We start from the raw sequence: 21,626 nt of genomic DNA, 5'->3' as shown, positions 1-21,626 counted from the left end.
GAAGAGATTGAGAAAAACTCATTCTGATATTAATAAAAGAGAATTGATTCCTAAACTATTACAATAGCCATGTATATATAGGCCTAAGCAAATCGTCAACTGTATAGGAAATTAAAACAATGGAAACTTTCCCAAAACAAACACAAAGCTATTAAGGAAATTAAAACAATGAAGACTTTCCTAAAACATACACTAAACTATTAGGAAATTAAACAATGAAAACTTTCCTAAAATAGAAAATTGGAACTAGAAAACATTATTCCCGAACACTGTTCATGCACTGTTCATGTCTGCCCATTCATGTACTACATCGCTATTGTATGAACTGAATAAAAAGGAAAAAGACACTACGATATTATTTTGCATTGGCACCAAAATAAAAAGGGATGCTCGATGAGCATAAACCAATTGTCAATTGCTGCTGTTACTTCTTTGACATTTTACGACATCTTTATATGCATATAAATATTAATTGTTTTTAGATGGTGTAAACCCTTGTTTATATTTAAGTAACATACACATCATCTTACCAATGGGCCTGGCGGTACCGGAACCATACTTCCGAAAGGGAGGTCATGGGTTTGAACCTCAGTGGAGGCAGTGTGTGAGTCAATTGCTTTACCTTCTAAAAAAGAAAAAAAAGAAAAGAAAAAAAATACTCATCATCTTCGGTGGTTTTAAATCCCAAGTTCATAACTAGTCAAGATTCTTGTTCTGCATTTGAGTTGTCTATATGTTAGTAAAAACATATGCAATCTCCAGGACTGTTGCAATTCAGTGTAGAATTATTTGTGAGCTGTTTTGGTTCTTCTGGATAATTGAAGTGATTTGTTTCACTAAATTGAATTTGATATTCTGATCTTCTATAGACAGAACATTAAGTTTTATTCTTCTGGCTAATTGAAATGACTTGTTGCACTAAATTGAATTTGATATTCTGAAATTGTAGAAACAGAACATTGAGTTTTGTTTTTTGCATTTTCAGATTGCTGATGTAGGTTGCTATCATAGTTTTGTTTAATGGGCTTATTTAATTTCCATCAATCATAAAATTTATCAAAAACTTGCTCATTAATATATATTTAGTTTATTAGAAACATTTTTCAGTTGATATCTCATATTGTTAAACAGTCTGGAAAAACTTTGATGAGTTGAGTTGAGTGCATCTCATTTGCTCCTGTCACTTTGAGTAGGTATGCAACTGCAAGTGCACGCTCTGATGGTCTTCTTTTGCTTTGTGGAGGGAGGGATGCTAACAGTGTGGTGAGTTGAAATATATTCTATGTTTTTTTTTTGATTAATTTTTATTTTATTTTATTTTGATAAATTAAAATATTCTATGTTGCATGAACTCTGGTGCATAGTGCTTGAGACTTCTAAGCAATGAACTAAAGCGAGCTTGTTTTCATTTACATACAATTCTCCCTTGTTAGGGCAATGGATGAATTATTATTTACTTTTTTATATATGCTATCCTCTAATTTTGTTTTGTTTTGTTTTTTTTTTTTTTAATTTTCTTTTTTGTGAAGCCAGCTTTTGTACTTGTTGCAAGATCTTCCTTTTCATAGTTCGGTTTTTTTGGAAAGTGAGGAAATTTTGGACTAAGAATGAGAGAGCATCAAAGTTTGATGTACAACAATGCATAATTGACTATTAATGACCAGCAACCATCCTTCCTTAGAATTTTTTTTCAGATTCTATACTCTTAATCTATTCTAGGAGGATTGGATCCCACTTTCAAGCTATATGAGACGAGACCAAGTGGTATTGAAATGGCTTCTAAAAGAGATGGGTGGTCCTCTTGTGCGTGATGTTTGATTTCGGCGACAGTTCCAAGATTGGGGAGGTGGATGATGTGTATGGACTCTTGGATCTTTTGTATGGGCAAGAACTAGACGGTAGAGGCTCTAATCCATGTTTTGGGTGCCTTCTTCTCAGGGGAGGTTTGAGGGAGGTTCTTTGTTCTATTGCCTTTTCGGTTTATCTGGGTCTAACTTCCCTTGGAAGATGGTTTGACGCTAGAAGGCTCCTCTTTGAGTGGCGTTCTTTGTTTGGACGACAATTTGGGGCAAGATATTGATGATGGATAATCTGAGAAGGAGAAGAATATATTCTAACTTCCTAACCCTTCTTGCCTTGAAAAAAATATATTATGTGCCAAGGAGACAACTCAATCAAAATCTAAAACCCAAGATTAGTTTTTGGTTCAAGTATGAAACCCTAGATGTCTTTTCTTGAGGCGGCGAAATTGCCATGCCTTACGACCACTGGTGAGATTGATTCCTTCCCTACCAAAGAGGGCCATGTTTTTAGGGTCGATAATCACAGTACGTTGTCTTGTGAAGCAGTACTGAAATCTTGCTTTGTCGGACGGTTCGATAATGATGTGGGATGCTTAGAGATGATTAAGGAGTGGGCATCGAGGACTTGGAAGATCTCATGTGTGGTGAGGGTGTCACCTTTGTCAGATGGTCTTCTCTTGTTTAGATTACCATCGGAATCTGAGGCACGAAGGGTTTTGATTTCTAGGTATAAGAAGTGGGGGGGATAGTTACCTGTCAATTGATGTGTGGTATTTTGCAGTCGGTTGTTCGGCAGTGAAGTTAAGGAATAGGAGAAGAAGAGTGGTGATCTATGGGCTCCCTTTACATTTATGGTGCCACAAGTTATTTGAAGCCATAAGTGATCTTTGCGGCGGTTTCAGAGATGTGGAGGCAGATGTTTGGTTTGAAGGACACAGAGTAGTCATTCTCGTAGCCGTCGGTGGGGTATTACTAGAGTTTATTTTTATTGTAGACCAACGGGTGGCCTTTAAGGTTTTTCTGACGGAAGAAGCTTCACCATCTATATTCCCGAAAATTCATATTGATCAACGTATGAAAGAGGAGGCGAGGAGAAGGATTTATCATCTTCCCACTGCGAGATCGGAATTACAGATACAGGTCTTCACCTAAGGACAGAGGCGCGTTAGATTCACGGCACAAACAACGATTGGGGAAGGGAGAGATAGGAGGCTTACGCGTGTATCTTTTCCAAACATTTCTCGGGCTTTCTGCAGTTCAGTTGTCGGCCACCGTGGATGGGTACGTGAGTATAATAATAAGAATATGCTAAATTTGAATGCTTTTGTTGATGATAGGCCGGTGGAGGAGATAGGCCCACTGGGTGCTATACAAGATGGTGGGTCTACCCAGATGCTTGTATTGTAAAGGATTCGTGTAAGGGGGTTACGGTTTGTGTGGGACGTGATCTCCATCTTCAGTTGACCAACGACTCTGCTGCGGCTTTGCTTAAAGAGCTCCGAGTCTATGTTGCTCTGAAAGGCTTCAATTGTTTGCCATTCAGATGGTCAAAGGCGAATGTTCCTCATAGTTTCTTGGATCATGGTATGGGTGACTCTGTTACAGACACGGATTTGTAGACGGATTTGTCTGTAAGTGGAAAGGATAGTGCAGGGGAGGAGAATGAAGATTTGGCTTCCATTCAACAAGTCTGTTCTAACGAGTTAGTCCCATGGTTGGAGACAGACCACTCCAACCTGGAAATGGTGGAACCACTGGCGGTCATGCGACCCGATTGCTCAGAAACGGTCGCTGATTTGGGCAAGGAATGTGTAGTAGCAAACATAGGGGCTACTAATGAATTGCTGGGGTGTCTCATCAGAGGGCAATAGTGATAAGGCACTGTTCATTCTTGAAGCAATTGTGGAAGTAAGAGAGGTTGCAGTGAGCAACAAAGCACGAAAGAGGCTATGAATAAGAGATCTTTATCGTCTTGGAAAGTGGAGCAGGAGGTCAAGAATCTTATCTCTTATGTCAACTATGAAGGGAAGAGGGGCGGTGAGGGAGAGGGGAAGGACTAGAAGTAGGAATGAAAGGAGGGGAGGAGGGGTGATAATTTTATTTGGTTCTTAATGAAGTTACGAATCATTACATGGAATGTTTGTGGTCTCAATGACCCGGACAAAAGGAGGGTGGTGAAGGTAACTTTACGGAAGTGGGGAGCCCAAGTTGTATGTTTGCAAGAAACTAAGATGGCCTCTATTACTGATGGGGTTGTCAGGAGTCTCTGGGGAGGAAGGTTTGTGGAATGGGAGGCCTTAATGCTTTAGGTTCCTCTGGCTGAATTTTAGTTACGTGGGATCGCAGATGGTTGTCAAGGATGGACGTTTGGACGGGGAGGTTCTTTGCATCCTGCGTGTTTAAGATGGCGTAGGACAACTTCAGATGGGTTTTCTCTGGGGTCTACGGACCGGTTGTTGACAGTGATAGACCTCTCTTTTGGGAGGAGCTTTGTCATGTATAGGGACTGTGGTCTCTTCCTTGGTGCCTGGGTGGGGAATTTAATTCTGTTAGGTCTCTGTTAGAGAGGTCCACAGGGGAAAGGTGGTCTTCGGACATGACTCAGTTTTCTGATTTTATTGATGGCCATTCTCTCATTGATCTGTCAATGGAAGGGGCAGCCTTTACTTGGTCTAATGGTAGGGACCCGGTTACCTTATCAAGGCTGGATAGGTTCTTGATCTCTGGGGAGTGAGAAAAGAAATTCCGGGACGCTGTTCAGGCAGTTTTGACAAGGGTTACCTCTGATCATGTTCCTTTGGTTATGGACTGTGGGGTTCTGAGATCTCGGTGTTCCCCGTTTTGATTCGAAAATATGTGGCTAAGAGCGGAGGACTTCCAAGGGAAAGTCCGGTCTTGGTGGGAGGAGGCAACGGTTACTGGTTCTCCCAGTTTTGTGTTAGCCAGGAAGTTAAGGGCTCTTAAAATCGAGCTAAAGAGGTGGAATAACGAGGTGTTCGGGAATCTTGGATGGAGAAAGAATAGAATCCTTGCTGATTTTTCTAAGATTGATCGTCTTGAAGAGGCGGGATGGGATGTGGAGTCTCTACGCTCTAGGAGAGCTTCCTGCCAGGCGGTTTTTGCTGAGATCGCTAGTATGGAGGAGATCTCGTGGCGCCAGAAGTCTCGGGCCTTATGGCTCAAAGAGGGAGATCGTAATACGAAATTTTTCCATAGGCTTGCTAATGCCCACAGAAGAAGCAATCACATAGGGTGAATCTGGGTGGATGGTCTGGAGTTGTGGAGGGAGGAAGAGGTGCGCAACGGGATCGTCTCCTTTTACCAGAAGCTATACACCGAGTTGTTAGGATGGAGACACAGGCTTGGGGGCCTTCATTTTTATGCTATTTCTGAGTTGGATAGAGATGGTCTTGAGATCCCTTTTCTCGAAGAGGAAGTGCTAAAAGCTTTATCGAGTTGTAATGGTGACAAAGCTCGGGGGCCTTATGGGTTTACTATGCGGTTTATGATGGAAAGCTGGGAGGTGGTGAGAAACGAGGTGATGGGTCCTTCCAGCAGTTTCACTCTCATGGCGTCTTTGAGAAGTCGCTAAATGCCTCTTTCATTGCCCTCATCCCTAAGAAGGGTGGCGCTTTTTTATATTAAAGACTTTAGACCAATTAGCTTAGTGGGTTGCAGTAGAAATATAAAAAGAAGAGAAATGAGATAATTGTGTAAAGGCTTGAATTAGATAAATCACTCATTCACGGCTCTAGTATTTATAGATATAAAGAGCACATTCTCATATTACAAGAAAGGAAACTAAATCAAATCACAGCATATTCTATGGTATATTCTATAGCATAATCAAATCTCTACTAATATGGTAAGTCATTCCATAAATCGTGGCTATCATATATGCTTACACTCCCCCTTAAGTTGGTGCGTGGATATCTGAAATGCCCAACTTGGATAATGCATTCTCAAACATAATCTTGCTGATGCCTTTTGTAAGAACGTCTGCAAGCTGTTGAGAGCTTGCGACAAATGGAGTGCAAATCTGACTGGCGATGTTTTTCTCTCAGATGAAGTGTCAATCAAGAAATAAAAAATGTCTCCTCAGACCATAAACAATTAACAATGTCTCCTCAGACCATAAATAACCAATCATGTCTCCTCATTTTATAAACAATTAAAAATGTCTCCTTATACCATAAACAACCAATCATGTCTCCTCAGACCATAAACAACCAACAATGTCTCCTCAGACCATTTCCCTTCATACACATGTTTAAAATGTGTAGATGGAAGAATCAACAATGTACCATTCCCCTTCATACATATGTTTAAACAATGTAGATGAAAGAATCAACAATGTCTCCTCAGATCATAAATAGAAATAACTATGTCTCCTCAGACCATTTCTGAATAGGTGGTGCCAAACTCGTAATGCCCTCATTGAAGTCGGACCACCCTGCCTACCTGACACCTCCCGGATGGTGATGTCACTTTAGACCACTTCCGAATGGGTGGTGCTGAATTCGCAATGTCCTCATTGCAGCCAGTCGGACCACCCTTGTTCTGATACCAAGTAGAAATATAAAAAGAAGAGAAATGAGAGACTTGTGTAAAGGCTTGAATGAGATAAATCACTCATTCACAGCTCTAGTATTTATAGATATAAAGAGCACATTCTCATATTATAAGAAAGGAAACTAAATCAAATCTAAATCAAATCACAACGTATTCTATAGCATATTAAATGGTATATTCTATAGCATAATCAAAACTTTGCTAATATGGTAAGTTATTCCATAAATCGTGGCTATCATATATGCTAATGATTGCATTTACAAGCTCATCGCCAAGGTTCTTGCTCTTAGGATGAGGGATGTTATGGATGGGATTATTTCGGATTCCCAGAACGCTTTCGTCGGAGGACGGCAGATCCTAGACTCAATTCTTATTGCAGGCGAATGCGTGGATTCTAGGTTAAGAAGTGGTGTCCCTAGAGTTTTATGCAAACTTGTCATTGAAAAAGCTTATGATCATGTTAATTGGAATTTCCTGTTGTACTTACTTCAAAGAAGGGGGTTTGGAAGTAGAAGGAGGAAATGGATAGAGACGCGTCTCTCGTTCATAAAGTTCTCTGTTCTAGTGAATGGGTCTCTTGCTAGTTTCTTCGGCTATTCTCGGGGTTTGAGATAAGGAGATCCTTTGTTGTCTTTCCTTTTTCTCATCGTCATGGAGGGTCTGAGTAGACTTATAAGGAGGGCAGAGAATCTCGGTTTTATCAAGGGCTTTAGGGCGGGCAGAGATCTAGCTCATCAGATGGAGATATCTCATTCACTGTTCGCGGATGATACCTTGGTCTTTTGTGATGCTGACGTGTCTCAGCTCAGATATTTGATGTGCATTCTGGTTTGTTTTCAGGCGGTTTCTTGGCTGAAGGTCAATGTAGCCAAGAGCGTGCTTGTCCCGGTTGGGGATGTTCAGGATATTTCTTCCTTAGCCGCAGTTCTTGGGTGTGGGATAAGCTCTTTCCCAATCCTTTATTTGGGTTTGCCTTTAGGGGTCTCTTCTAGTAGGGTGGGAAGTTGGGATCCTGTGATTGATAGGTACGTGAAGAGATTGGCAGGGTGGAAGAAGCAATATCTGTCTTTTTGGGGGGTGGGGGGGGAGGTTGCTCTCTCGAGAGCCTTTCTACTTATTTCCTATCTGTTATCCAAATCCCATGCTCCGTTGCCAAAAGGATTGAAAAGATCCAAAGGGATTTCCTCTAAGGTGAAAGGGGCTAGGAGTTCAAGTATCATCTCGTCAGGTAGGAGCAAGTTTGCAAGCCCATGAAGTCGGGTGGTCTAGGTATCCGGACGGTGGTTCCCTTTAAGCAAGCTCTCTTGAGCAAAGGGTTATGGAGATTCGGCAGGGAAAGGCATTGCCCTTAGAGCTCTGTTACATGGACTCTTCAAAAGTAGTGAAGTACCCGTGTCGGACACATCCCTCTGACATGGGTATGGGATATGTGTCCGACATTTTTGGTTGGACATGTACTTAAAAAAACATATCTAATCATTCAATTTCATTATATTATTATTTTAAAATGAGTTAAATGCCTATATTGAACATTAAATTAGATAAAAACATTACTTTACTATAGAAAATAAAATAAAATAATTAATAAAATGAATATTTAGCCGTGTCCATGTGTCCTTCTGTTTAGAGATTTGAAATGTTCGACGTATGGATACATACCCGTGTTCGACACTCGCACCTGAGTCCATGTAACATAGCCTTGGAGAAGGATTGTTTCATGTCGTTTTGGGGAGGAGAGTGGCGGCTGATCTACTCGTCCAATCTCTATTGCGGGAGGAGTTGGCGTGTGGAAATTCATTCGGAAGGGTTAGGATGTTTTCTCTTCCCATATCAGATTCAAAGTTCGTGATGGCAGATGTATTCGATTTTGGGAGGATTTTTGGTGTGGTGACAGGCCATTATCTTGCACCTTTCCCAGATTGTATAGCATAGCCTACGTAGCTGACTGCTATTGGCTTGATAGCAGTGGGATTACGTGGGCGTGTGTTTTAGGCGTCTTTTCAGGATTGGGAGATGGACGAGGTTTGCTTTCTTTTAAATATACTGTATCAGCAGGAGACTGTTGGTAGAGGTAGTGATGATCTTCTGTGGTCCCCTCTAACCATGGCAGATTCGATGTCCGGTCCATGTTTCTTTGCCTCTCCAATTTTGTTGACCTTGACTTTCAATGGAAGACCATATGGCGCTCTAAGGCTCCTCTTAGAGTGGCATTCTTTGTATGGATTGCCTTATGGGGCAAGATTATGATGCTTGACAACTTGAGGAAGAGAGGCAATACTGTTGTTAATTGGTGTTGCCTAAGCAAACGAGATGGTGAATCTGTGGATCTTATCCTTCTGCATTGCCCCATGGTGTACGACTGTTGGAATCTCATTTTTGGCTTATTTGGTATGCTTTGGGTAATGCCTCGATATTCTAATGTGTGATTAACGCGTGGAGGGGATGCCGCGTGAGAAGCAGCGTGCGTGACTATTGGAGGACAGTTCCACATTACGTTTGGTGGTGTATTTGGAAGGAGAGGAATATCAGAATGTTTGATGGGAAGGAGTCGTCCAAGACGACGCTGAAGCTTCATATTATTCGCTCTATCTTCAATTACGTGAAGAGGAGTTCTTGCTCCTATTCCGATGATTTAGTTAATCTTTTGGACTCTTTGGGTCTTTAGATCCTGGTTTCGCTTTTGTTTAAGGGACGCGTTCTCCTTTTGAACACTTTTTTAATTGATTATTACTTATCCAAAAAAAAAAAGAGGAGAAGAAATTGGTGCTGTATGTGTAAGAGGGATGGGGAGTCGGTGGACCATCTTCTCTTACATTGCCCTATGCCACACGACTGTTGGAGCTTATTTTTGGTTTGTTTGGTGTCCATTGGGTTATATCTCGGACTTCGAGGGGTTTGATTGATTCTTGTAGAGGCTGTTTTGTGGGAGCCCATGCTTGTGCTTTTTGGTGGGCAGTTCCCTTTTGTGTTTGTGGTGCATTTGGAAACCCTTTCTTTGGCTTCTTCCTTGTACAGTGCCCGGGATGCATTCAAAGCGTTCCCCTTTTGAATGCTTTCTAATATAGTCTTATTTATCAACCCAAAAAAAAAAAAAAAAAAAAAAAAAAAAAAAAAAAAACCAAAAAGGAGTAAAATTATAATTGTTATAAGAAGGAGATGCATTACCTTTGCGGTATTTAGTGTCATAGTTGTTAAAATTGCCAAACTGACCCCGATCCGATCCAAAATTCGTTTGGATGTAGAAGATTGATTTGTAAAATCAGAAGGAGCATCGTAGAATCGCATAGGATCACATGATCTTACCGAGTCTACTAAATCGTGTTATTTTGTTTGGATTTATTTGGTCCTACAATTCATTTTGGACTAATAAATTTAATCATTTTAAATATAAAATCCAACTCTTTAGCCTAATTATGTTGAACAATTTAAAAAAAAAAAAAAGACCCAACGCCAAATGTAGAGACAAACGAACTCTGAATTTCAAAGGTATGGTTGAAAATTTCAAAATTTTCCTTTATTTTGTTTTAATCTTCTTAATTTATATTTTCTTCTTTCTTAATTTCCTCTATTTTTTTTATTCCTTTTTTTTTTTTTTAATTAAAAAAAAAAAAAAAACCAAAAAGTAAACTTTTCAACTAAATTACTGAGACAATTAAGCAACTAAAGACAATTAGGCAACTAAATTGTACTTTTCTCTCTCTACTTTCTCTATTCCCTTTTTCTATTCGTTTAGGATTTGCTTTAATTTCTTTGTGATTCTGCTTGATTGGCTGATGTTTTTGTTGAAATCAAGAAATTGATTTTAAGTGTTTATCATGTGTCTTAGTATCTTTTAATGTTAATTGATTTTGCTAGAGCATCTCATTTATTTATTTAGCCTTATTCTCTACTTAAATCGAAATTATTTGATTTAGAAAGTTTTGAGTTCTTTTCTAATAATTTTATAGAATCTTATGACTCTCGATCCGATCCTACAATTCCGATCCTATGAACCCCTCATGAATCCTACGTAAAATCCCGATCCTAACAACCTTGATTAGTATGCATGCCCTACTAATTGGAATGAATTGCTGAGCTGAATGCATGCTGAAGGAAATTCTCATTTGGCTTTGGGAATTTTTTTTTTCTGTGTGCCATAATCACATTCCATGATTCTTGCACTCTACTTTTTTTTTGTTCATAGTCAAGCTCAGGTAAAATTCCCAAATTTTGGTTAATGTTATTATATGACACACTTATTTAAATTAAGTTGATTCATCGAAGTAATGCTACCAACGTCAGTTAGATGGATTTCTTTTCATTTTTAAATTTACGAGGGGCTAAATCGATGATTATAAGAAGTTGATTTTGGGATTTATTAGCAATTCCCTCCATATCACAGGACAATATTGCGTACCACTGGAAGGTTTGCTCTCTCTCTCTCTCTCTCTCTCTCTCGCTCTCGCTCTCAGATAATGAGGTTTATATTCAACACCACAAACAGTAATGTATTTTAAAAGGTTAGAACTTGAATATGAAGTTTGTGAGATAATTCAACATTGTTGGCATCCTTGTGGCTTTTGGTTATGTAGAAGCTTAAGGTTCCTCTTATGAGAGATTAGTTGGCTTCTTCGTATTATAGTTCTTAGGCTTAACCCTGGTTTTATGGAAAGCTTTGGGAAGTCAACTAAAGATTGATGGTTGTTCTCTGTAATCTGGCATTACAGTGGGTGGCATTCCTGAAGATCATGGAAAATATTAAGCTAAAATATTTGGTGCTGGCTAAGTAAATGAATTGCTATTAAGATCGAAGATCCTTGAGTGTGCTTGATGGTTGTTTAGAGCCAGTCTCTTTGGTTGTTAGCTGTCTCTTGAAGTTGAATTGCTTGGTAAAAAAAATTGGAAAGGTTTCTTGTTGGTGTAATCACTTGATTAGAAATGTCTTGGCAACTATGCACGGTTTCTTTTATTGGATTTATATGTTGGGCAATGAATGGGTATTGTCCCTTGATCTTGAGTTGTACTTATAATCACCATCCCCCTTATTAAGCATCCCCAAGTTGTTTTTGTCCTGCTGCTTTCTGGTTTTTTCTCATTCCACCTTTGTACATGATTATGGATTTTTAATATAATCTGTTGTTTCCTCTAAAAAAAAGAAAAAAAACATTGTAGCGTTGTATTGGTCATGAACACTGTCCCATTTTTTATATAAGTAAATTCATTAAAGAGTGCTCAAGAGGGGAGCGAATCCCGGAACAACTGCACAAAGGCCCAAGAAGCAGCTAAACTTTCAAGCTATTCACAAAATCTACTAATTCCCCCCATTGGTTTACAAGCGTTTATCCCATTATTTTTGGACAAATGGAAAGACGACATGTGGTGAGTTCTAGCGAACTTGCCTTACCGGATTATTGCCTAATTATTTGAAAAGGGAATTATATTATGGGCATCATGAGACATCAACGTTGACTTAACACCATATTGCCATATAGACTCAAGAGAGACTCAAGAGAGGGATTATCTACCAATAAGAAGGAAGCATGTGGTGAGTTCCAATGGAACTTGCCACACTAGATCACAATCCCGGCAAGCTTGGAAAGGAAGGTCATATTGAAGCATTAAAACACATATGTGACTTAATGTAGCAATCCAAGGCAAAGATCAATTAAGCTAATCATATTCCGCCAGATGGATTCTATTAAATCAAGAATATGGTGAGCCTCATAAGACTTGCCATACTGGATCAATTTCCACAAATTCCCAATGATCTAGAAAGAAAAGATTGCATGGAGATATTGTTGTACATGCAACCATATGACACATGGAAACGACTCAACCATCGACACATGGAATTTGTGGGATAAGATTAAGGAAATAATGTTGTCTAGGCCAATAAGAAAATAATATTTGGTGAGTTCCATGGAACTTGCCATATTTTATTAAAACTCTTGAGATCAAAGTTTTGGAAAGGAGCCATTCAGATGCTGCCGTGTGGTTTCAGAATAGTTCGAGTCTATATGGTATACAATTGCCATATGGCAACCCCTAAGATTTCGCAAAGAGGGTTGACTTAGTAAACAAAAAAAGGTTGGAATATGGTGCTAAGTTTTCTTCTATTTTATAGGGAATTCCAAACAAGCCATTCAGCCACTATATCTGAGGTTATCAAAACTCCAGGCCAAGTCAAAACAAAGCTTCTAAGAATAGGAAAGTGTATAATTCTATGTGTATATATATACATATGTATATATGTACGTAATGTATACATTCAGAAGAGAAATCGCTGAAATCATGGAACATGGATGCCCTAGAAGCGTACCAAAAGGAAAGTTCAGAAAAGAAGTTGCTAAAATCAAGGAGAACATGCTTATAACAGACACATATATGCATAATCATTCATAATTATGTGGAAGGAGAACTCTGTGTAAAGAAGGGAACCATCAACAACGTGGGACACTTGGCTGTATGCCAGCACATCAGATGAAGATTGAAATCTTTCCATATAACTACTTGGGATCATGGACAACATGGCTGGAATGCTGGCATGATGTGGCTGAAACAAAGAAGAAGAGTCCATGCACGTTGAGGAAGAAGAAGCACAACGTGGGACACTTGGAGTCATATAGAAAGGGCAGTTGGAATGTTCAGCCTCAATCAGAACCAAAACCGTCCACCACTCAGAATCGTGAAGACTTCAAGGGATTTGGTTGAAGTGGTGGATTGAGAAGAAATCAAGAAGGGCAAGAAGATGGAAGAAGGTGGGTGCAAGTCAGAAGTAACTGCCAAGGACATGGGACACTTGGCAGTCCATGGACAAGCCAAGTGGAAGCTGCTAGAACTGCCACCTTCAACTGCTGCATAGAAGAGCTCTATAAATAGAGCACTTAGGCCTAGAATACAAATCCTGTTCAACACACACAACAATACATCATCTTTGCTTATCAATTTCATTTCATGTATCTTACATTCCAGTAATGTATTTCAATCATTTCTAATACAAGTTCAGCACTTTCTTTTCCTACTTTCCAGCAAGTAGTTCATAGCTCTTCTAATTGCAAGTCCTGTACTTTCAATACCATCCTTCTTTCCACTAGCTAGAACAATCCCGAAGTCCTTTTTCAAGGCAAAAAGAACCTTTCAATGTGGTCATTCCAGTCATTCATACAATCGCCTGATCCCGGCAACTTCCCATTGGAATATTGTTTGGAGCTCCACTTTGGAACGATAGCAGTTCCTGGCACGCCCGCAACTCCTTCCTTTCCATTCACCTGGAAAGGAACCTTATTTTTCGTGAGCCAAACAACAACTATTACCATATACCCAAAAGAATATATAATTTCAGCGCCCAAATAGGAGCCGCCTTGCCATCGAAGCCTCTCCTATTTCTCTCCCTCCAAATGCTGCACCAAATATAAAGAGGAGCTACCCTTCATGCCTACCTAGCATGAGCTCCCACTAAGAATGCCCTCCAAGCTTCAAGAGCATGCTTAGTGGACTCCGACATAACCCACTGAACACCAAGTACAAGAAGAATCAAGCTCCACACGTCTCTGGCCAAAGAACAATGCAAGAGAAGATGATCCATAGACTCCTCATCTCTCTTACACATGCTACTCCAATTGAATATGATTTGCCGCCTCCGCCTTAGATTATCAATAGTCAAAATCTTCCCCCAAGAGACTGTCCTATAGTTTACTATATTTTATGTATGACGTAATTTTTCTATGTGATGTTCTCATTTTGTGAGTTAACATAAACCAGCTTTAGTGTCATAAATGATTGACTTGGTTCATACTCTGTAAATGATTTTTGCAGCCATTGCCAAGTGCATATGGACTTGCTAAACATAGAGATGGTCGTTGGGAATGGGCTATTGCTCCTGGTGTCTCTCCATCTCCTAGATATCAGCATGCAGCAGTGGGTTTTCTACTTAATTTTTCTTTTAGCTGGCCTCTTTCATATACTTAGAAATCAATAATTTACATATATTTTACTTCTCCAGGTTTTTGTTAATGCACGGCTTCATGTGTCTGGAGGGGCGCTTGGCGGAGGACGCATGGTGGAGGATTCATCAAGTGTTGCAGGTTTTTTTTTTTTTTTCATCCAGTTATTGGATTATATCATATGACAAATTTCTTAGTCTAAAAGGACCTTCAGTTGATGCATGTAAACTAGGCCAGCAGCCAGGCGTGGATTCTTGACTGAATTATATTGATCAAGGACACCAGAAAGCTACTTGATTAAGAACCATCAAAGATTCTCCTGTTCCTTTCTTCCCAGCAAACCAATTAATTGAACATAATGAATAAATTTTGCTTTCAATGGAACGCCACACCCTCTGACCCTCCCCAAACTATTATTTTAGTAAGAGCATAACTCAATAATCCTGAAGGTCCTCAAGAACCAATGCCAAACATTGGATGAGAAAGGGGGATGGAATGAGGCAATGACTGACCATCTCATATGTGCAGTAGTAAGCAAGTATCTATTTGAAATTGTCCACTTGTTATGAGCATGAGATTATCAACTGGCTTGGGCCGTGAACACCCTGGCGCTATTGAAGAAAAGAAGATTAAAGCCAACCTGGATCTTATCCAAAATGGATGACCAAGCAAAAATTCCACTTTGAAAGGTGCTGAGCCTGATGACTTCAACTGGAACTTGAGGGAAAAGAGTACACCAATATTCACTTAGGAGTGAGGACAAGAGGAAGCATGCGACTAGGAATATTGTAGAATTTGGTTTTCAAAAATATCATGGGAAGGGTAGAATAAGTGTTTTAAAATGCTCGAGACTGGATTTTTTTCTCCGGTACGATTTTTTTTTTATTTCTCAACTTCCTTGCTCTTTCTGAGTTATAAATGAAGGTTACGCGTAGCAGAACTGACATTATAACATCTACATTTGTTGGACCCATTCTCAAGCTATATGAACTTTGGAACATACTCTCCAATATATCTGTCACCTCTATAGGGAAGATTTTTCTTAAATTTGGCTGACCATGCGATCCCCTTCTCTGTTTGAGAGAGTTTCACGTCCTTCCTTGTTGGTTGATATGCTATGTTAATCAGCCATTTATGGAGGAATTCGACCCAACCAGACCATCTTGAAAGTCCTTCTGCAGATTGATTGCCAACCAGAGAATATACCCCACATATAAATGATGACCAACTTTTCCATACAGTCTTCATAGACAATTATGAGGAAAGGTGGACCTCGGGTCCCCAATGCATTATGTCTAGCTTATAATTTCCTACAACAGCACTCCTATAAATTTGTTTAATTTAATGGCTGATCACCAACTTTTACTAACAAAATGAAGTTAATCAACGTGATATGCCTATACTCCAGTTTCTTTTAATTACGGAGACCAAACATTTGTCACCAATCTCCTTGTGAAACTTGAATTTTTACGCATCAGTGGTGATCGTGCTTGTAGCATTAGTTGTGTGGATCAAAAAGTAGACAATTGGTGGTATAAATCTAATCGACAAGGACTTACTCTGATGTTGCAGCTTTCAATCTGATCGCTGAGCCTTTCTTAATTTGCCCATTTACTTCCACCTTGAATTGAGTTTCATTTTAGGACGTGAAATCTAATAAGGTTTGGCTAAATTATCCACGGATGAAACCTTTAGAAAAAGTATCGTCAGCCTCCCTTGAGGTTTTGCGTAACCTTTTGAAAAAGTATGGTCTTTTTTTTGATAAGTAATAATGTATAAAAAGAGCTCAAAAGGGGAGCGCATCCCAAAAAACTACACAAGGGCAAAAGGCAAATGCCCTAACAGCTCAAGGAGCCCAAAAAATCAACAATCTCCTCCAAAGATATATAATTTCTCCTTATTACCCAACAAAATATAGAGAATACAATAGAATAGTTTGTTGACTTTAAGAGATAATCAAATCAAAGAGTAAAGTATAAGAAGAAGAAAAAGAGAAGAAAGAGCATCAGAGAAAGAGAGAGAGAGAGAGAGAGAGAGAGATAGAGATGGGGAAAGAGAGAGAATGAAAGAATACTTTCATCCTTCCAGCACATTATATTTATAAGAAGAAGTTTTAGAAATTAAACAAAACCCCAACATTATATAAGTAATGACAAATAAGCCCTTGACAACACTCCCCCTCAAGCTGGTGCAAAGATATCTATCACGCCCATCTTGACTAACATATTTTTCAAGCAAGTCTTGCTCACACCCTTAGTCAAAATATCAGCAACGTGATCATGTGTGTTGACGTATGAAGTACAAATCAGCCCACGGAGCTTTTCCTTGATAAAGTGTCGATAGACTTCAATGTGCTTTGTCCAGTTATGTTGAACTGGATTGTGGGCAATACTAATAGCAGGCTTGCTGTCACAATACAACTTCATTGATTCGCGAACAGGATAACCCAACTCACCCAACATTGTTTGTAGCTATAACAACTCACAAACTCCATGTGCCATGGATCTGAACTCAGACTACTACAAACTGTTTCTTGTTTCGCCATGAAACAAGATTACCTCCAACAAATGTGCAATGTTATGAAGTATATCGTCGATCTGTCACAGACCCCGCCCAATCAACATCAGTATAGGTTTCAACATGCAAGTGGCCATGACGGCCAAACAATATCCCCTTACCAGGTGAACCCTTGAGGTAGCGATGAACATGATGAGCTGCCTCAAGGTGAGATGACGTAAAGCATGCATAAATTGACTAATCACACTAACAGCGTAAGCAATATCTGGGCGTGTGAGAGATACGTAAATCTATCTCGCAACCAATCGCTAAAATCTTCCCACATCATTTAATGGGTCTCCATCTACATCATCAAGCGTATGGTTATGCTCAATGGGAATATCAATAGGTCTAGCTCCAAACTTGCCTGTTTTAGCCAACAAATCTAACACATACTTCCGTTGAGAAATGAACACCCCTTTCTTCGATCTGCACACCTCGATGCCAAGAAAGTATCTTAATGATTTGAGGTCTTTAACCTTGAACTCTGTCCCAAGAATGACTTCATTCGATGAATCTCTTCTCGATCATTTCCATTGATAACAATATCATCAACATATACAATAAGGGCAGTGGTGCAACCCTTCTGATTCTTGATGAAGAGAATATGATCTGCCTGACTCTGTGTGTACCTTACTCTTTTCATAGAAGTGTTGAACCTCTCAAACCAAGTACGTGGCGACTGCTTTAACCCATGCAGGGCTTTATTTAGCCTGCACACTAAATTCTGACCATTGGCAAACTTTAACCCTGGTGGCATAGTCATATACACCTCTTCCTCCATGAAAGTATTCTTTACATCCAGCTGATGTAAAGGCCAATTCATATTAGCCGCCAAAGAAAGGAGGACCCGTATAGAGCTCATATTGGCAATTGGAGCAAATGTTTCCAGATAATCAATCCCATAAGTCTGAGTGAAGCCCTTTGTAACTAACCAGGCTTTATATCTCTTAATTGTTCATGATACTTTAATTATGTAGACCCATTTGCAGCCTACAGGTTTCTTACCCGTAGGTAATGGATCAATATCCCAAGTACCATTCTTCTCAAGGGCCTTCATCTCTTTAAGCATGGCTTCCTTACATGGAGTTTGACTGAGAGCATCTGAAACACTAAAAGGAACAGATACAAAGGAGATACACGAAGTTAAAGCACAATATGTTGGAGATAAGGCATCATAGGATACAAATTGAGATATGGGATGTTTTGTACAACTATGAACACCCTTACGATAGGCAATTGGGATATCAAGATCAACATGAATACTATTGGGAAAAGAATCAGGAGTATCAATGTCAATTGAGGAATTACCTGGATCGAGGGAGACTTCTTGGTCCTGAGGTGAGTCAATGGGTTGTTTTGCCCTCTTAGTGCATGTAGGTTGTGATTCAAATAGCTGTTCTGAATGTGATCAAGGTTTGATTTGCTTTTCGTTGTTATTGAGGAGATTGATGCTGAAAAACGATTGAGGAAAGAGTCCATATGGCAAACCATTGCAGATGGGTAGAAAGAGGTTGAAAGCTACATAACGTGGTCGTTGAGGAGGTCCTCCTTTCTATCCTCGCTTAGGTCATCCATTCCGCTTCTTTCCCAAAATGCGGAAGCGAAAACATAAATAAGGTCTCTAGGGATATACAACATCCATAGGACGCCAAAGTGACCTTCCATGAGGCCACGAAACTCCACGAGAACTGACGCAGAAGAAAAAGATCGAAAAAAGACCGAATAAGCCCTCAAGGGCAAAATGGTCTTTTTACATGGAAACGTCTCTAGAAATGTACATCATCCCTAAGACACAATCATGACTTCTCATGAAGCCACAGAAACAAAAGGAAAACAAGCGGAAGCGACGTTTCAAAAACGGATAAGTTTAGCCCTAAGGGCAAAATGGTAATTTCCTACAAGATTTGGTGCTACTGTGCACACCATTGGAAAGATGACGAAAAATTAATCAAGTTAGACTAAAAAATTACTTGATTCGGAGTCCGGATGGAAGAGAAAAGTCAAAACAAAGTTTTGACGTTGCTGCGGTCGTGAATAGTGTTTTGACAGCAATGAATAGTGTTTTGCCAGCAGTGAACTGGGCAAAATGGTGAAAATCGTGTGTCGTTTTGAGGCACTAGACGACGTTTTTTGAAAAAACACGAAGAAGAAACCCCCCTTGAAATAATTTTTCCAAGCGGACTATGTTGAAAGAAAAATTTATTCTTGACATGAAATCCCCAAAATACCCTTAAAACATACTTTTCTGAAAATGCATGTGCGCACCAGAAAATCAGATTTGACGCGGGGTTTTCGAGACCGAAACGACATTTTCTGGAAAAATGTTGTGAAGAAACCCTCCTAAAATCACGTTTTCTATGTGACCATTTCAAGGCTGGATTTAAATCTTCAAAGGGAATTCCAAAATACCCCTAAATCAATTTAGGTCAAAAGCGATGAAAAAAAAAGAATAAACAACTTTGCACTAAGTGTTCATTTGACCCTAAATGGTGTTGTGTGCTAAAACGATCATGCACGCAAACGTAAATAGTGATTTTAAGCGCGCGGGAAGGGTTTGCGGCTCCCAAAAATGCTCGATGCAAAATACGACCTATCCGAACCTCAAAATGCAAAGAAAATGCTTTAAATGGAAAACTTGAGACCAACAAGCATCCATTTCATACAAATGTGATATTTTGTGCAAGGTGAGCATTTCCGCAAACGTGATATACATATTTACATGCGTTCCAATGGCATCCGGTCTCAATGGTCGCTAAATACAAAATATCACTTATTAAACCTCAAATTTTACCCAAAATGTTTTTTAAAAGAGAAACATGAAACTAAAAATCGTAAAATTATTTCAAAAGACCGTTTTGTCCTTGGCCACACTTCCTACATAAATAAAGGGAACCTATGGAAGTGCTAAAGCCCACTTCTCACTACCCATGAAAATGTAATGAAGTTAATACATGCCATTTTTCTATTTTTCAATAAAATCACTTAAAATAAAAGTACTTAGAATACAAAATGAAAGTCCTTGGCTTATGGCCGCATTGCATACATGTCAAATACATCCCAAATGGGACACTTAAGAGCTTATTACATATTTAGAACCAAATAATCAAGTTTTGACATTTTGAATCAAAAATAGTATTTCATGCTAACATTTGCATGTATTAAATACTTTTAAGTCTACAAAAACATCCACGGGATATTGTGCATCCCGAAACCACGCCTTCTTGCCTGAAACGGGTCGCATTCAGCGAGGGGTGAGTAACCTGTATTACTCGTAGGGAATGAGTATGCATAGACCTAACTTTTTACTAGTTTATCACATTAATGTGAAACAATTCAGAAGATTCATGCCACCAACGTCTAGGTCAAAAGTTAGACTCAGGGATCATCCTAAGCTACTTTAAAACATCCCTAGCATAAACTACAATATTTATGCAAGTAAACAACATAGGGGCATATGGTATAACGCAACAAGACATAGGTATTCAAAGTTGTCAACTTGGAACCTAAAATGCGAAAACAACTAAAACAGTTCATGCCACCTAACGTCTATGTTCCAAATGAGTCTAAGGAATAATCTTAGGCTACATTAAACAATTAAAATCCAAATTACAATATCAATGCAATTTTAACTAATATTAGAACTTTTAATACAACGCATCAAAATATAAATTATCAAAATCATCCATTTAAAACCTAAAGTGCATAAACAACTAAATATTACAATTTAGTAAAAGTAGAACTCTTAATACAACGCATCAAGGCATAGGTTATCAAAGTTAACAACTTGAAACCTAAAATGCGGAAACAACAAGTTATAACAATTTAGTGCTATTAACTTGTGTTGAAAAGCAAGGCATGCAAATATATTAAGCACATGTATACTATACCTAATTGAAATGTCAAATACCACATCACAAGCTATAAATAATCCATATTAAACAACTTGGAATTGAATGCGAAATCAAGTAGTGTTGGAAAGACAAGGACATACGGTCTCAATGACCAAGCAAGTGATCTCGGGTTACTAGCCCTCAAGGTGTTACCTAGTGCGCACTAAACCCGGAATAAAACCGTATATTGGTGTTTTTGGGTTGTTAGCCCTCAGGGTACCACCTAGTGCGCACTATATGTTATAGGGGGGGCTCTCATCCCCCGTACTGGAGCTATGTCCTAGCCGTAACATATTCCAATGTCCGTGCAAGCTTTTCTAAAATCAACAAGTTGTGCATTAAGGTATAATACATATACACAATACACTAGTCAACTACCATGCACAAACAAGTCATGTAACACACACAATATTCGTCCTATATCTTCAAGCTACAGTGGCACACGACATGTCAAATATATGATGTGTATATAAACAAGTTAAATTTATAACTTCTACTCATGGAATGCTATAATGTAATCATACAACAAGTCCCAAATTTATAAATTAAGCATGAAAATAACATTAATGCCTAATTACCTCAATGGAGGCATATAAACGGAATTTAATTAAATTAAATAATTAAATTCTCAGGATTACCAAGCAATTCCAAATATTCTAAAAATAATATAGGTAAATTGTCATGGCAAGGCCTAGTTTAATATCACATTACAAGTTATTGCTACCTAAATTACAACTAGGTAAATTAAACTTCATTCAAGAAAATAATTAAATAAAATTCTCAACACATTCAAATATTTTCATTTTCATATATGTTAATGAACATATTAAGGCCTAATTTAACATCACATTGGAAATTCATTCCATGCTAGGTACAATCAT

At 38.9% G+C, this 21,626-nt stretch overlaps 1 protein-coding gene across 4 annotated transcripts in view; it reads left to right on the top strand.

Annotated features, from left to right (window-relative positions):
• Nucleotides 1-21,626, top strand: part of LOC132268309 (serine/threonine-protein phosphatase BSL3) — a 112,007-nt gene that overhangs the window by 28,730 nt on the left and 61,651 nt on the right. For all 4 annotated transcript variants that reach the window (XR_009469277.1, XM_059769150.1, XM_059769149.1 and 1 more), the window contains 3 exons: nucleotides 1,194-1,263; nucleotides 14,169-14,270; nucleotides 14,356-14,437. Coding sequence is in view for 3 of the 4 variants with exons in the window: in XM_059769150.1 (XP_059625133.1) it covers nucleotides 1,194-1,263; nucleotides 14,169-14,270; nucleotides 14,356-14,437 (254 nt within the window). In the remaining variant the exon portion in view is untranslated. The remainder of the gene's footprint in view (nucleotides 1-1,193; nucleotides 1,264-14,168; nucleotides 14,271-14,355; nucleotides 14,438-21,626) is intronic.

Source organism: Cornus florida, unplaced genomic scaffold (assembly GCF_030987335.1).
Source record: "Cornus florida cultivar Cherokee Brave unplaced genomic scaffold, ASM3098733v1 CherokeeBrave_3.0.0_Hap2_Chr08, whole genome shotgun sequence".
NCBI classification, from domain to species: Eukaryota; Viridiplantae; Streptophyta; class Magnoliopsida; order Cornales; family Cornaceae; genus Cornus; species Cornus florida.
Note: the sequence above shows the minus strand (reverse complement) of the source record. Positions and strands in the feature narration are given on the sequence as shown.